Source organism: Hippocampus zosterae, unplaced genomic scaffold (genome assembly GCF_025434085.1).
Source record: "Hippocampus zosterae strain Florida unplaced genomic scaffold, ASM2543408v3 HiC_scaffold_346, whole genome shotgun sequence".
Taxonomy (NCBI): domain Eukaryota; kingdom Metazoa; phylum Chordata; class Actinopteri; order Syngnathiformes; family Syngnathidae; genus Hippocampus; species Hippocampus zosterae.
In genome coordinates, this window is record NW_026262892.1 from 5528 (window position 1) to 21757 (window position 16230).

At 53.4% G+C, this 16230-nt stretch overlaps 2 protein-coding genes across 2 annotated transcripts; one reads left to right on the plus strand and one right to left on the minus strand.

Moving 5' to 3' along the window:
* The first annotated feature begins 240 nt into the window (after positions 1 to 240).
* Positions 241 to 1476, plus strand: LOC127594972 (cysteine desulfurase IscS-like). The gene is given in 2 exon segments (XM_052056692.1): positions 241 to 519; positions 682 to 1476. Coding segments are annotated over 2 exon segments (1074 nt in total).
* Positions 1477 to 13230: 11754 nt separating this feature from the next.
* On the minus strand, positions 13231 to 15703 carry LOC127594974 (tubulin glycylase 3A-like). Its single transcript, XM_052056693.1, is given in 4 exon segments — positions 13231 to 13392; positions 13394 to 13963; positions 14789 to 14868; positions 15502 to 15703. Coding segments are annotated over 4 exon segments (1014 nt in total).
* Between the last annotated feature and the right edge of the window lie 527 nt (positions 15704 to 16230).

Here is a 16230-nt window from a genome sequence, read left to right on the forward strand (position 1 = left end):
CGAGAACTACCGTCACACTAGATCGACTGCTCCCTCGGGATCGCCTTCTACACCCGCACAGGCCAGTAGCTGAACACCCTGTACCAAAGCCTGACCAAGATCCACAAGGAAAGCGACTAGGGGATGTTCATCTTCATGTAAAAAAAGACCCCTGACTACATGAAAGAGGACAAATCCCATTTCATCGACTTTGACGAGTGATTGCCTTTTATTGGTATTTCTTTGTGGCATTAAGGTAATATGCAGCTTGTGAGGGGGCTCGGCAGGGCGATTGCCCAGGTAGCTTACTTTGACTCGCTGGCTACCAACCGCATCGACCCTTGTGTGCTCGACGCCATGATGCCCTACCAAACGGTGGTGTTTGGTAACCCGCATTCCAAGAACCATTAGTTTGGTTGGGTCGCTGAGGAGGGCGTTGAAAGGGCCAGAAAGCAAATCGCCAACCTCATCAACGCCAACGAAAAGGAAATCATCTTTACTTCGGGTGCCACCGAGGCCAACAACATGGCTTTGAAGGGGGTGGCTCGGTTCTACAAAAGTGCCACCAAAGATCACATCGTGGCCCTTCAGACCGAGCATAAGTGCGTGCTCGATTCCCTGCGGGTACTCGAGGAATAGGGCTTTAAGGTGACCTATCTGCCAGTCGAACTTGATGGGGTGGTCGATCTCACGGCCTTCTAGAATGCAATCCAGAGCAGCACTATCATGGCGACCGTCATGTGTGTCAATAACGAGATCGGAGTCAAACAGGATCTCAAGGCCTTAGGGCAGATCTGCAGGAAGCATAAAGTCTTTTTCCATTCGGACTGCGCCCAAGCTTATGGTAAAATTCCGATTGATGTCGAGGCGATGAACTTGGACCTTATGTCGATCTCAGGACACAAGATTTATGGGCCGAAGGGGGTCGGCGCTTTGTACGCCAGGAGAAAGCCAAAGATCAGAATGCATCCCTTGTTTAACGGGGGAGGCCAAGAACGGGGTCTAAGGTCAGGCACGGTGGCTCCCGCCCTGGCAGTCGGGCTGGGCCAAGCCTCCCAAATCGCCCAAGACACCATGTAATTCGATCGACAGCACATCTAAAAGCTCGAACAAAAAGTCCTACAGGAAATTAGCAGCTGGTAAAAGATAAAGATCAACGGCTCTCTCACCCAGAAAATCCACGGCTGCCTCAACTTTTCAATCGCGGGGGTGGAGGGAGAAAGCCTGATGATGGCGATCAAGCAGTACGCGGTCAGCTCCGGCAGCGCCTGCACAAGCGCCTCTCTAGAACCGTCTTATGTCCTGCGTGCCCTCAAAATCGAGCCCGAACTCGCACACACTTCAATCCGGGTGGGCATAAACCGCTTCACCACCGAGTCAGAAGTCGACCGCTTCATCCAGGACCTCAAAGCCTCCGTTCACAAACTCCGCGAGCTGAGCCCGCTCTGGTAGATGATAAAGGAGGGCATCGACCTCAAAGACATAAAATGGTCGTAGCATTGACCCCATGAGAATCATCTGCGCTTTTTGATCTTCTTGTTTATGATCTGGGTTCTGCTCTGCAGCTAGCTCTTGCCCTGGCTTTTGCTGGAGTCGTGGTAGCCGTGTCGGTATTTGCGCCTTTGCTTGAAGAAGAATTAGCCTTTTCGTACGCGCTCGGTGTCTTAGGCTTCGCCTTCTTTTTGTAGCCGGAGTTGGTATTTTTTCTGCCATGCTTTGTAGGCCTTTTCGCCTTTGCGGTCGGATGAGAGCTTGTCTTCTGCGTCGGACTTGAACTTGAAGTTTTTCTTTTATTTGTCCCAAACGCGAACGTGCTTCTGCCTTTTTGGCCGGCTTGCCTCCTCATCCGCAAACCACGCAGATGTATCCTCCCTGATTTTATTGTCATCCTAAAAAAAGCTTTTTTCGGTTTTTCAACTGACAAATAAAATTGCTACCCTTTCTGAAGTGATTTCTTGCCCCTGCTGATCTTCTTTTAACCCGAAGGGTTCAAAATCGCCTTTTCTTACGGCTGGTCATAGTCCTCCACCAAAGTATCAGCAGCCGCCATGCTTTCAATCCTCATTTTTTCATCCCTCTCTTGCTTTTTCGCCTTGATGCTTTTTGATCTGACCAAGCTCTGCTTAGTTTCTTTGATCTTCGACACAGCGTTCAAAAAGGGGTCGGTTTCCTGATCCACCTCCTCAAGCATCCTCTCCTTGACAAGCTCGATGTATGACTGTTTGGGGACGTAGTGTTTGACTCTCCTCAGGAATTCATGGATTTCGTCTTCTTCAGACTGCCCGAACATAAAATGAACACAGGACAGCCTGTACGAAGCAGCCTACTTGACAGCAGGGCCATTCGCAGGACTCCTCGTTTTAAGGAACCTCATCATTCCCCGGTCCATGACTGCCTCCATCTTGCTCAGCTAAGGATCGTCTTTGACCAGGGCTGCTATCTTGGGCTGGTACCGTTCCGCGATAAAGACTGGTATCTTGCCGTAGCTGATGACCGTGCTGTCGGGTGTCTATTGGCAGGAGTGGGTCGTTCTGTGAGGTGGCTGATTTAGGCCAGGTAGGGTGATTCGGAGGGGGTGAGCATGCAGTACGCCTACCCTTCGCGGCCGGCCCTGGCGGTCCTGCCCGACCGGTGGATGAATATCTTGGAGTTGGCGGGGTAGTCGAAATGGATCACCACCTCCACGAAGGGAAGGTCCAGCCCCCTCGCCGCGACATCAGTCACCACCAGCACACCTCCCTGCCTGCCAAATCCACCCATGATTTCAGCCCTCGCTTAGCTATCCATCTTCCCATGCAGCCCCTCCACTCGCTCCCTTCCCAGCCTGCCAAGTGCTCCGACCAAAAACTCGACTACGTACCGGGTCGAACAAAAAACCAGGCAGGCCTTCGCCCGCACCACAGTTTCTAGCAGGTAGAGCAGACAGGGCAGCCTTTCCTCAGGCCTTGTGATGAGAAAGTTCAGTTTGAGGGTGGATGGCACCTAGACTGCCGTTTTAATCAGCTGGTAGTCTTTCAGCCCTGAGGAGGCGAACTCCCCGAGCTGCTCGGGGATGGTCGCGGATACGAGGATGGTCTGTCTGGCCTTTGGAGTGTTCTTGAGGATTTTTCGGACTTGCTCCCCGAAGCCCATTTCGAACATCAGATCGGCTTCATCCACTGCCACGATCTCCAGCCTGCCCAGACTGAACTCCGTCTCCTAGAGCAGCTGCATTAGCCTGCCAGGGGTCGCCACCACCACATCCGGGTTTGAAGCCAGCTTCTCAAACTGCCCATCATAGCTAAACCCTCCCACGATCAGCGAGTATTTCAGGGTGGTCTCTTGCACGAACTGCTTGAGGGTCTGGGTCACTTGCAGTGCCAGTTCCTTGGTGGGCACTAGGACCAGCCCGCGCACCCCGACGGTCGTGCTGTGGGAGGACAGCCGGTTGACCAGCGGCAGCAGGTAGCAGAGAGTCTTGCCGGAACCCGTCTTGCTGGAGATCACTGCGTCCCGGCCTTCGAGCAGACAGCCCAATGCCTTTTTTTGGATGGGCGTGGGTTTGTAAATCTTCTGCTTGCGGAGCGCACTGTACAGGGGCGCGATCAGCCCGTATTCCGCAAAGGCCCGTTTCTTTTGCTGGAGCGGTTGGTCAGGGTCGTCCATGGTGTTGAAATCGATTAATGAAAGACGTTTCAAGGCCTGCCACTCCCACCCGCCTGAAGAAGGCACCCTTGGTGATATTCAACCTTGCGATCGGCAACTAGGTGCACGAGCTTCGCTGCTACCCGCACAGCGACCCTGGGCAGCTGGCCCACGAATTCGTGCAGAGGCACGGGCTGCCGGCCACCAAGCAGCAAGGAATTTAGGCCCTGATCCTCGGAAATATCAAGGCGGTTAAAGACCGTAGGTCTCCGGTCCGCAAGGAACTGTCCCCGCAGCCCTCACGGCAGCCAGACCACACCACTCCTCGCACCACCCCTGGCCCGAATCCCCGCGCTTCTAGCAGTCAGCCACCAAGGCCGACCTCCGCCGCATCAAAAAGCTGTTCAACGCCCTCGACGAGCAAGAGCTGCAGGCGCTCACCCCCAGCAACTTCAACGGCAAGCTGCTGATGCGCCTGCACAAGCGATGGCTGCTCAGCAAGCTGGAAGGGTGGGTCGACCAGTACGGCAGCCTGACCAGCAGCCAGCTATCCGAGCTGATCCTCGGCAACCCGTAGCGTCTGGGTCTGCTGGAAGACCTGGCCGAAATGTTTTGAAATCATGTTGTGACCGGCCTCGTAACCACCCCCTCCCTGCCCCGGATCCTAGCGATTCTCTCGAAATAGACTGCATTGCTGTGCTCGAGTGACACCTGCCTGCTCCTCCGTCCTTCCGACAGCAGTCTCCTGGTGCTCCTGGCGGGCAGTCGGTTCTCCATGCTCAGCATGCGCTGCACCAGCAACTGGTTCTCAAAGTTTATACGGCTTGTTACTTCGCGCTGCTGTTGGAGGGCCTTGGGGTTGGTCCGCCTCTTCATAGCCAGGCGCCTGGGCTGCTGCCTGCTGCGAATCGCCTGCAAAGCCTGCAGATGCTTCTGCTGGTGATACTCCCTCGCCCTCATCTCCAGCAACGGACTTACCTTCGGCCACATAAACAATCAAAAAACCACCAGAGCCCTCCCGCATGCCCCCTGCGCCCCACCCCCCGGCAACCCCCCGCAACCCCACCCCATGTCATATGGAATTCGCCTTTTATGTAATGGTCGGTATTCACGGGGTTTGGGGCGGTCAGTCGCTTTACATCACAAAGGGCGTAAACTCGAATTTGGTGATGATTTTTGAGACGGCCATGCTGCTTTCGGAGTCGCTGGAGCCCATGTTGTTGCAGTTCACGCACTGGCAGTCCCGCCCGCAGTATATGAAGTTGCTGAAGCAGGAGCAGTATTTCTTCTAGCATCGGGTGTTAACACAGCTGCAGCCTTTTTTCTTGCGGTCTGCCTTTTAGGTGACTTTTTCTATCTTTGATTCGGTCATGTCGAAGGGCTGTAAGTCTTAGCTGTCGCCACCCGATTCGATGAGGAAATCAGGCATGTTTTTTGACTGGGCTCTGCAGGACTGACAGCATTTTGAGGTGCAAGCCTCGAGAGTACTAAAACACTAGCATTTATCGCCTTCGCAGGGCCCCCCCACCACCAGACAGAGACAGGTATGCCCCGACTCCAGCATCATGGGCTCGACGCCCTCTGACTAAAACGATATCCAGTGCTTTACAGAGCCCCCCTGCTTACTCCTGTTTAAGAAATTCGCCATATCTCCTTACCCCTCGGACGATCCGTTTTCAAGCTCCATAAATTAATCAGAAATGCGCAAAGACACGACTCCCAGCAAGTTCATCGAGGGCGAGGGGCTCAGCCTGTACCTCTACGAGCCAATAGGCAGCGGGGCGTTCGGCACGGTGTACGTCGCCCGTGAAAAAAGCGAGCATTAATCCCGCCTGAAACTCGCGGTCAAGATGGCCGAACTACCTGACAAATCCCTCGCAAAATAGATCACGATGCTCGGGGAAATACCCTACCACCCGTACATCGTCCGCATCCTCAAGTGCAGCATCACATCTAACAACTATCACTACATGGTCATGGAGCAGTGCAGGGGCAGTTTGGAGGGCAGGACCAGGCGAGCCCGGCAGTCGCTGGCCCCGCAGGCGATCATCCGGCTGTTCTTTCAGATGGTGCATGCGCTGAAGCACCTTTATCAGAACCTCGAGATTTTGCATCTTGATATCAAGCCGGCCAACATCCTCTGGGTGGGCGATGAAGAGGACATGGACTTTAAGCTTGCGGATTTCGGGCTGGCTAAGTACCACAGCTAGGTCACCAAAAAAATATCAGGGACTTTCAGCTACATGTCTCCTGAGCAGCTGGAAGGACACCCCGACCCCAAAAGTGACATCTACTCTCTCGGCCTCGTGCTCTACGAGCTCATGGCCAACCGCCACCCCAACCTTATTCCTCAAGGCCTGACAATCAAAGAGATATGGGACAGGGCGATGAGCTGGCCTCGATAGCCCTTGCACTCCTAGCACCCTGGTTTGCAGAGCCTTGCAACTTAAAGAATCCTTCGGATGGTGGAGCCCCGCATCAAGGACCGACCCAGCATCACTGACCTTCACAGCTACGTCTCCGAATCGCCTCTGTTCGCAGGCTAGCGCTAGCGCCTTTCTCAAAAGCTAGCCAATAAACTCCAATTAGACAAATCCTCCTCCTGCGAGGGCCACACCGACCACATCTCAAAGGTGATCTTCTGCGACTAGCAATTCTAGTCGGAACTCATAGTCGCGCGGAAGAAGAGGCTGAAGCACCGCCTGGAGTACATGTTCTATCTGTTTGAGGGTGTCTACAGGCTGCTGTTCTGGTTGGAGAGGCATCGCATGACGTGTGAGCAGGGGTGGGGGTGCTGGTGGGGGTTGAGGTATGGGCTGGGGTTGGGGTTGAGGGAGTTGGCTGTGAAGGCGGAGGGGTAGTACTGCTAGGTGTATGATCGATGCAGCTAGAGGCTGACCGCCTACCTCGCGATGTCTAAATAACTGATCGGCCGCCTCCCCCACCCAGCCTCCTACACCCACCCCACCCAGACCTGCGAGGACCTCTCCACCCTCCTCAACGAAGTATCGTCCTTCCAATCCTAGGACAGCACGTAGTCCACCTAGATGATCTGGTGGATCGACCTGACCTAGCAACTCCTGAAAAGCAGGGAGCAGGTCCTGTTTCAGTCCGTGCGATGGTAGGCGGCCAGCTTCAAGGAGGCGAGACTGCGGGTGATCGAAATCCGAGAGCGCAGGGGCGGGATGCTCGACGCGATCTAGCTCAGTGCGGCTTCCTCTTGAACCATTTGACGATCTTCTTGGTGTTCTGGGGGAAGGCCTTCGCGAAGCACATGACGTAGTTGATGGCCTTGCTGTCGATTTCCCAGCTGCCTGACTCGTTGAGCTCGACCCTGCTGGCCGACAGCTCAGGGTGCCGCTGCCTCAGGTGGTTGCGCAGCTGGTTGTGGTCCTTATAGAATTTGGAGTAAGAATTGCAGGTGAATACTGGGCAGTGCAGGCCTTCGTAGTCGGGTCTCACGCGCATGAATTATACCATGGCCCGGATCTTGTCCTCGTCGCTGTACTGGTTTAGAGTCGATTTCATGGTCTGCAGGCGTTTGTAGTCGTCTGGGCCTAGTTTCTAGAACCGGAGTTTGTCGTCGTCGGGGTCGTCCTTCTCCTTCTTTGATTCAGGGTCCTGGGTGACCACTAGCCCCTCCTCCTCAAACTTGCTGCGCAAGGAACGCCGAGCCCCCGCGTTCTTGAAATACTCCTTGGCGAACACCAGCTGCACTATATTGGTCGAGTCTCTCGGCATCTTCCTGTACTGCAGGATCACCTCCCCACGCTCCTCATGAAGCTCGATCTTCATGATCTGCGAGTAAGGCAGAGTGATCTTCACCTTCCTCTCGTACTCTATCGACAGCTACTTCGAGCTCATGAAGCGAAGGGCTACCTGCGAGTTGCTTTCCTCACGGTCGTTCAGCCGAAGGGACTGCGCCAGGTAACTCGCTGAGAAAGTGTTTGGCACGGGGGCGGGCTTGGCGCTGGGCCCGCTGGTGCCACGCTTGGACAGCTCGTTGACCTTGGCCAGCACCATCTCATCACGTTTTTGATTGCCCAAGAAAAACATTATACACAATGAAGCTGAGTCCGTTACTGACCAGGGGAGGAAAAACTGGTGCTGGGATGGGACCTTGAGGACCAGCGCAATCCGATCCAAAAGAGAAAGGCGGATCGCGGAAAAGTCACGCCGAAGATAGGCCATGGTGAGTACAAACCCGCGCTGAAGAAAAAAGAGCCGGCAGAGGCGATCACCCACCTCAAGCAGCCCCAGGCCATCCGCCCACAAAGCGCAATGCTGGCCTCCAGCAAAAGCACCTCCAGCCTCTCGCTCGGCAGTTCTCAGTACAACTTCTGGACAGAAGACTTCAAGAAGGACTACCATCCCAAGAAGGAAAAGGGGCCTGGCAAGGGCATCTTTGGAGAGCAGGATGAGTTTTTCATCAAGGACATCGCGGCTCAGCATCGTCCGTTCAGTATCCGCAGGAAGGCCAGATGTGAGCCCATCGAATATCGGCTTTTTTGATGAGCATCTGCAGTCATCCTTTTCTTCGCTTTTTCTAGGTCGCCTTCGATTCCCTTATGAAGGGGCAGCGCGCCATAATGATTTTTCCTTCCGGCTGCTCCATCTTCCGGAAATAATCAAACACTAGTTTCAAATCCCGCTCATACACCTAACGGAAAGGCCGGATTTCCTTTCGACTCGAGTCAAAACTTTTTCGCTGTTCAGTTTTTTGCATTTTCCTTTCTTGCTCGGACTGTCTCGCTGCATGATAGAGGACAGCTTTGTCAACCTGGGCTGGTTGGCCAAATGCCGCAGCTTTGAGGGAGCTGTGGTATTCCAAAAGTCATCAAGAGGATTATCAGTCTGTGGTCTTAGTCTCGGGTCAGGCTTTGATTTATACCCTTTCATCAATAACCCAGCCTTTGTCAAATAAAAATGTACACCAAATTCCCCTGTGCCCCCGCTTACTCCATCGCTGGCAGGTACCCCTCCCACGACACACCCGCAGAGCCAGCTACTCCAAGTACTGACCCCCAGCCTACATCAATAAGTGCCCGATACACGAAGTCATTCACTTTTTCGACGGCAAGCAGACAGCCCTCAAAGCAAGCGGTTGACGGGCCAGGGGTTGGACAATATGATATTGCCAAGAATGAAGGTAGATCGAAAAAGGGGATTACTTTCACAACCAGCCAAAGGGCACAGCCCGGAAGAGGGAGGGCACCTGGGCCAGGTCAATACTTGACAAGCGAGTTTGTTACAACTGGGAGCATTCCTTAATTTGGAGGCCGGCCTTCATAGAAAAAGCTGGAGAAGGGGCCAGGTCCGCAAAGTTATAATACTGAAAAATCTAGGTATACTGAAAAGAGCAATACATTTTGCAAGCAAAAACGATTTTTGGCAAACGGGATAGTCATTTAAGTGGCCCTGGTGATTTCAACCCTACAGCAGACAAGTTTTAGAGCGCCCCTCAAGCTTAATTTTCGAAAGCTTATATTTTCCCGAAATAGTAAAAACTACCTGGTCCTGGAGACTACTAGATTATGAGCTAAAGAATTTCGCTTTCAAAACCAGAACCAGAACCAATTATTAAGAAAAAACAAGAAGAGCCCCCTACCCCAGGCCCCGGTGCCTACCAGCTTCCCTCCTCTTAACCCACCAAAATCTCACTCCCACACTAGCACATAACCAGGCCGAGACCAACCTGCCCCATCTAAAGACGGTTCAAATCCACCTCCTAAATAGCGCCACCAGAAGGAAGCCTCTAAACCACTCGAATCAAGGGGGTTCAAGTATGCAGAGCCGATATTTGTCCCGAAGGAGAAGGAGACACCTGGTCCCTGCAGCTATGAGGTGAGGAGGTCGTATTCGGCACCTCGCTGTACTTTCGGGAAGGCGGGTACTGCCCCTTCCCGGACCCAGCCCCCCAAGCAGCCAGGTCCAGGCGCGTACCATCTACCAACCAGTTTCGCCACCAAACAAGAATTCCTCCGAAAACCGACCGTCTCAAAATCGAAAGCGCACATAACCCCAGGCCCAGGCGACTACCAACTCCACGACACCTTCGTAAAGGGTGCGAGCTGGTCCCTCTCAAGCGGGCGACACCCTCCCAGCAAGGACTGGACTCCAGGCCCCGGCCACTACTCAATCCCACCCTTCATAGCAGAATAGCCCGCTTTCGTCTTCCCTAATAAAAAACGGAGCATTGGATGTTCATGATGTTTCCAGAATGAATTTGACCTTTTTCTTGCCTTTCAACCCGAATTCCTACCGGATGATATGGTTGCTGATCAGTATGTCCAGGAGGTGTACCGTGTCTGGCACGGAGCATTCGATCAGGCAGCTGGACCGTTCGACTATGATGTCCAACAGCTCGATTCTAGAGCGCCTTGTGAGTTGCTTGATAAACATGATGAGCTATTGCTCCTTGCGGTCATAGATGTTGTGGATTGATATGAAGCCGGTCGGCACGCCGTGAAGTATTAATTCCCTATGACCAAAACTAATTAGCAAACCGGAATTTTCCTTGACCATAGTCGAAAATTGTTTTCTAGCAGCCATGTCCTCAAACTATAACAGGATTGAGTTGTGACCCCTTATTTTTCTGATTTTTGGGGCTTTCTCGTCAAGCAGAGTAAAAAAATGATCAGTTTTCTTTATGTTGAGGTGGGTAAAAACGTAGTAGAAAATATGGTCAGGCCGCTCTTTGCGCTCTTCGGGCTTTGATTTTACTCTTGGATGATGTTCCACCCTCCTCAAAGAGACCTCCTCCCTGACTTCCTTTCCTTCCTTACCCTCCTTGCCCTCCTTGTCCTTGCCCTCCTTACTGTCCTTGCCCTCCTTATTCTCTTTACCCTCCTTATCCTTGCCCTCCTTATCCTTGCCCTCAACCCCAACCCCAACCCCAACCCCAACCCCAACCCCAACCCCAACCCCAACCCCAACCCCAACCCCAACCCCAACCCCAACCCCAACCCCAACCCCAACCCCAACCCCGCCAAACTTCGACTGCAGCACCACATCCAACTTCAAGTATTTATTAAACTCCTCCCGATTATTCTCCACCATCTTCATCACCGTAGAGACATCACTCTCCTTCTCGAACCTCAACGACAGCCAGTTCTCCACCCTCTCCGCGTTGTAGATCATCGTCAGCTCGAACAGCTCCTTGAACAGATAGTTCTAGAGGACTGTGATGAGCTGCTCATCTGTGAAGTCGAAGCGTATGCTTTGCTTGTTTTATTGCTTTACTTACAGTGGAGAAGGATGGCAGCCTTCATGAAACCCCTTTTTGGGGCGCTTCTCCACCCCGCGTTGGCAGGCCGCCTCCTTGATCTCATGGCCATTCAGTCGATGGCAACTCGCCGCATACCTCTCATAGGCATACATCACCTCGTACTCCCGCCTTTCTTTATTCTCCTCGATGATCAGGGTATCCGAAAAAGTATACAGTTTGGTGGGGTCACCCTGCTCGACCACGATTTTGGGTACCCACTTGCCAGTGAACTCCTTGGCAGCAGACATGACCGGCAAGAAGACAGTCCTGACTTGCTCCCTTGACATCTCGACTTTCGGGTCGAATCCACGCACCAGCTCCTCGACAAGGAGGCGGTACTAGTCCTGCTCCTTCCTCGTCAAAGGCAGCCCCATAACACAGCCAGTCTCATCATCAACACTACAATAAATCGCCCCTCCCAAAGTGTTGATCAGTGAATTGATCGTCTTCCTGAGGATCCTCTTGATATCCAGGCTCCTGATCGGATAAGAGTAGTTCTTCATCTCGACGGTCAGCCCCTCCTCCTGCAGGATCTCGTTCTAGGTGAAGAACGACCTGCAGCCCGTACACTACATTTGATTTATAATCTGTTCAGACTGGCACGCAGAACATCGCCTAGAACTAGTCCCGGATGCTGGCGTTGTAGTTGGCGCGGATGCCTTTCTGGGTGTTCTGGTCTACGCCTGCTGCCAGCTCGCTGGTCATGTGACGCTGATTGAACTTCACCCGGGTTTTCAGCTTCTCTTTGGTGTGCTTCTCTCGCATCACGTCGAACCTAGTGTGGATGGTGTGCTCGAGCTGCCGTTCCAGTACGATCCTGGCTCGCTGCACAGTTATACGCTTGATCGTTGGCTTCTAGCGCTTGTCCGAGGCGTGCTTCTGTGCCAGCTCGTAGGCGTTCTGCTTCTCCTAGTTGTTTTCGTTCAGCTTGTCACAGACCAACGGCTCGCTGCTTTCCCCCTCGAGATCAAGTTTCAACAGTTTGTCGATCAACGAACTGTTCTTCGCCTTGGGTGTCCTCGCCCTCGTGACCAGCCCCCTCGCTTTGATGTCAAGCTGTTCCAGCCGCAGCCTGCGGTCCAGGCTCAGCGAAGCACGCTCCATCTGCAATTAGATAAGCCATGACAAAGATCAGTAGTTCGACAGCTCTCTGAGCTTGACGCTGATGTGGTCGATATACTCCTTGCTGAATCCCTGCGGCCTGCCTTTCACCCGGGCCACTTATTATTTCCTTTTAAGGCCCTCGTCGTACCGCTGCAGCTAGGAGATCACGAAATGCACGGAGTTCCGTTCTTTGTGGGACAGCACCTTGTGGAGTCGCTGTTCTGGTTGCAGCCCCTATTCGGACTTCCGCTTGAGGTAGTCGATCTTACGGAATTAGTGTCTGACTGGTTTCTGTACGAAGCTGTGGTCCTTCTGGCTCTGCTCTCGGTTGGATTAGGTCCGTCTCCGGGCACTCAGCACCCCTTGAGAATAGGATTTGATCTTTTCCAGGCGGTGAAGGGATTTCGTCCTCTCCTCCTGCTACTTCTGGGCCACCCTTCTCCTCTACTCCCGCAGCATTTCCGCAATCTCAAGCTTGATGTTCGGCTTTTTGTAGCCCTGCGACTGGAACTGCAGCTAGATCTCCTCCTGATGCCTTCTATTAAGCTCTTCCCGCATCCTAAGGAAGCGCTCGCCATGGCGCTTAATGGACTGGTGGTCGATCGGCTCCAGCAGATAGTGTCGGCTCATCAGCTTCTGACTAATTTCAGCCTGCCTCGCCTTATGCTGCTCGTAATGCTCCCTCTCTAACTTTTCATAGAGGAACTCGTTCTGGATGACCGCCTCCAGTCTGGCGTTGCTGACCGCCTCCTGGTATTTACGGGCCTGCTGCTGGGCCACCTGCTGCTCCAGGTTCAGCTGGGCCCTCCTCCTGTGCTACTCTCTCTGCATCAGCTCGTTCTCCGCCTCCCGCTATTTCTCCTCAAGCCTGCGGATGCGCTCCGCAAACTCATTTCTTTTGAGTTCTTCCAGACGCTTGCGTTCAAGCCAGCGTTGATCCTCCCTCAGCTTTAGCATGATCATCTGGTGGCTGTCCGCGTCCAGAGCCTTCGGGCTTTAGACCGGCTGAGGATGCTCCACAACCGGTCTCCTTTTGGGTCTGGGCTTTTCTATAGCTATGGTCCGCGCTGCCAGCTAGAACCAGACCACTTCCTCAACCTCCCGCAGCTGGTCGACGACCCCCACCAAGACGAACTCCTCATAGCGCTGCCAGTATTCCTACCCATCCATGCTAAAATATTCACAGAATGAATTCACTGATCCTCTTCAAACTCGTCTTCCTGCTCCTCCATCTCTTCGAAGGTCAGAACGGGGGCCTATTTGAAGGGCTGCTGGCTGGCCAGCTCCTCGCCCTCCGACTTTTCGTCGAACACCAGTCTGAACCGGTTGTTTTCATAGACCTTGTCAGGACAGCCTCCTCGCTTCAGCAGAGGCCAGCTATCCGCCTCCGGTGGCATGAACAGCGGGTCAACCGCGATCTGATCAACACAGCACCTTGAACACCCCCTCCATCACGGCCGGGATGATCCGGGCCAGAATCGGGGCACTCAGCTCGAGACAGGGGTTGTTGTTGACCTCGATCAGGTAGGTCTCGCCATTGGCATCCAGCATGTAGTCCAGCCCGAACAGCTCGAACGTAAAGCCCCGTCTTTTCTTATCCAGCTCGGTGAAAGTGGCTTTGACAGAGTCAACGGCCAAGGCGATCATCTTGGGCACGACATCCTCCTGCAGACTGAGCCTCGAGCCCAGCCCGTCCAGATACTTCTGGAAATCCTGGAAGGACAGTTTGTTGCCGGTCTCAAACCTGCCATAATCCTCGCTCTTCTTCTGGACTGCGTCGTTGGTCAGGTGGATCAGCTTGTTCAGGTTCTTGAGGGTGAACTCTTTGCAGGCGGTGCGGACGTAGCCCTCTTCGTACCAGTAGGCCTTGATCCCCCCCACCGAGGTGACCAGCAGGTAACAGCGGAAGTCGAATTTCCTGCGGTTGTAGAGGAACGGCTGGATGTACCGCTGGACTATCGTGGTGCGCTTGTTGCCCCTTGCTTCCCGCTACTCCACGAATTTCTTTATATCTTCCAGCCGCTCGTACACCTCGATTCCGCAGCCACGGTTTGAATTCTAGCCTGGCTTGACGATCCAGAAATTCTTCTTTTTCTTTGATCTGCCGTCCTCGCGGGCCATGAAGGCTTTCTCGAACTGGGTCCATTATGGCCCCTCCGCGCCCTTCAGGTGGAAGGTCAGCGGCATCGCCTTCCATGGGTCCTCCCCCTTCGCGCGGTAGTAGTTCATGAGGTTCAGGAATAAGGCCTTTTTGTTGCTCAAGTTCCAGTTGAATTCGAGGTGGTTATGCAACTTTAACTAGTGCATTGCAGAGGGATACTCGACCAGTTGCTTTGGGAATCGCTTGCCTTTTTTCCAAAGCTATGAAAATTCATCGAAAACGTGTATTTTTGACAGGTTCTAGGCCTATTCGCAGTCAAGTGCCTTTTTCGTGATCTTCATGCTCGACCGGTACGAAACAGGAAAGGTGCCTAACGCCTCGATGCATTTCCTCTACCGAGCCTGAGACCAAACCAAATTCGCTCCAGTTTCAGACTCCACTATATTCCACCACCATCTGTGCTTCACCACATTCTTTATCAAACTGCTGTTATTTCCCTTCCCAACATAAGCCTTAAAATTACCGAGGCCTTGTTCCTTGGCGTGCTTAATACCGTTAGAAAAGTTGATGTTTTTAATGAAGTCCAGATAGATGACCAGTCTCTGGGTTAGCGTGTCCTTGTGAAAAAGCCGGTCGAAATAGTTCAGCAGTCTGGCAACCTTTTACTTTTTGCGAGCGGCTACCGACCTTTTTTGCGTTTCCCTCCGGAGTACCAGGGCTTTGCTGTCTACCTCTTTCGAGGATCGCGAGACGGAATGCTTGCCGAGCCGTCGATCTCCTCGCACCCGGCTTCCTTTCACATCGAAAACGACCATCTCATGCTCGTTATGGTTTTCATTGTGATACATCGAGTGCTGCGACAGTTTGGGCAAGTGCAGAGTCGCAGATTCGATGAAAGAAACGGTAGGGGTTCGAGGCTTGACCTTGCTCTTTTATGTTCCTATGACTTCTATCAACATGAAAAATTATGAACTGACAATACGAATTTAATGGATCTTGCGCATCGCATGCTCGCAGGTGTTCGCCTGCCGTGGGTCGACAATATTACCAGGAGAAACTTATGATTGTTAGTCGTTTCTCCGGGTCTATTAATAAATGTACAAAAAAAGATATTAGGAGGGAATTGATTATTAATCAGCTTGATCCTTGGAATGTAGGATGTTCTGCTCCGAATTGGTCATCGGTTATGATTGAAGATGTCATTTTTGGGCTTGTTTCCGGAGGGCTGTCAGGCTGGCAGTCTGCTCGGGGGTGAGTTGCAGGCCTGCCAGCGAGAGCGGCTGGTGGGTCAGCACCGCCTGGAGCAGTCGCTCCAGAGCGGAAGAGTAGCCCTGCCCCTCCCTGCGCCGCACCTGGTCTCGTGAGTGATACGTTTCCAACTAATCCGCCAGCTTGCGCGCCTTCTTCTCCGCGTTCCTCAACTTACTCTCCATCTCCTCCACCAGCTCACTGTTCAGCGCCACCTTCTCCGCCACCGACTGCACCAACTCCTCCTCCTCCTCAGAGATGGGGGCCAGCTCGGTGGGCTGCAAGGGGTGCATGATGATGCGGCTGAGTTTTTTCCTGAAGTTCTTGATACGGTTGATAAGCCAGTCCTTAATCTTCTCGAGCAGGACGGCCACCTTCATCTGGCGGTCGGTGGTGAGCCCGCCCCTCAGCAGCTCCTGGATCTAGGTCAGCATCTTCTGGCAGGGGAAGTTGCCCTCGAACACCTTGATGACGTCCTCCAGGAAGATGAAGATAGTCTTCACGAATGACTCGCTGAGCTTCTGGTCGTCCTGGAAGCTGACCTCCTTCAGCTCGACCCTGTGCCGGCGGGCCGCCATCTCCTCGAAATCATCGCGGTTTATGTAGTGCCCGTTGCTCTCGTACTTCTCAATGTGCCGCTGCAGCTCCTGCAGGCCCTTTTCTGCGGTGCCGCTGTCCACGATCATCTTTAGGAACAGGTTCTAGATGTGCGCCTTTTCCAGCAGCATCGCGTTCGCACGGTTGCCGCTCTCCGCGGTGCGTTTCAACTAACGCACTCTTGAGATGGCCTCCTGGTTGGCCTCTTCAAGGCTGTCCAGTCGCCCCCCCTCGCGGCGGGTGGGCAGCTGCTTGCCCAAAATCTGATGCACGGCCTACATGTCCTCAGACACCTAAATTTCGACCTCCT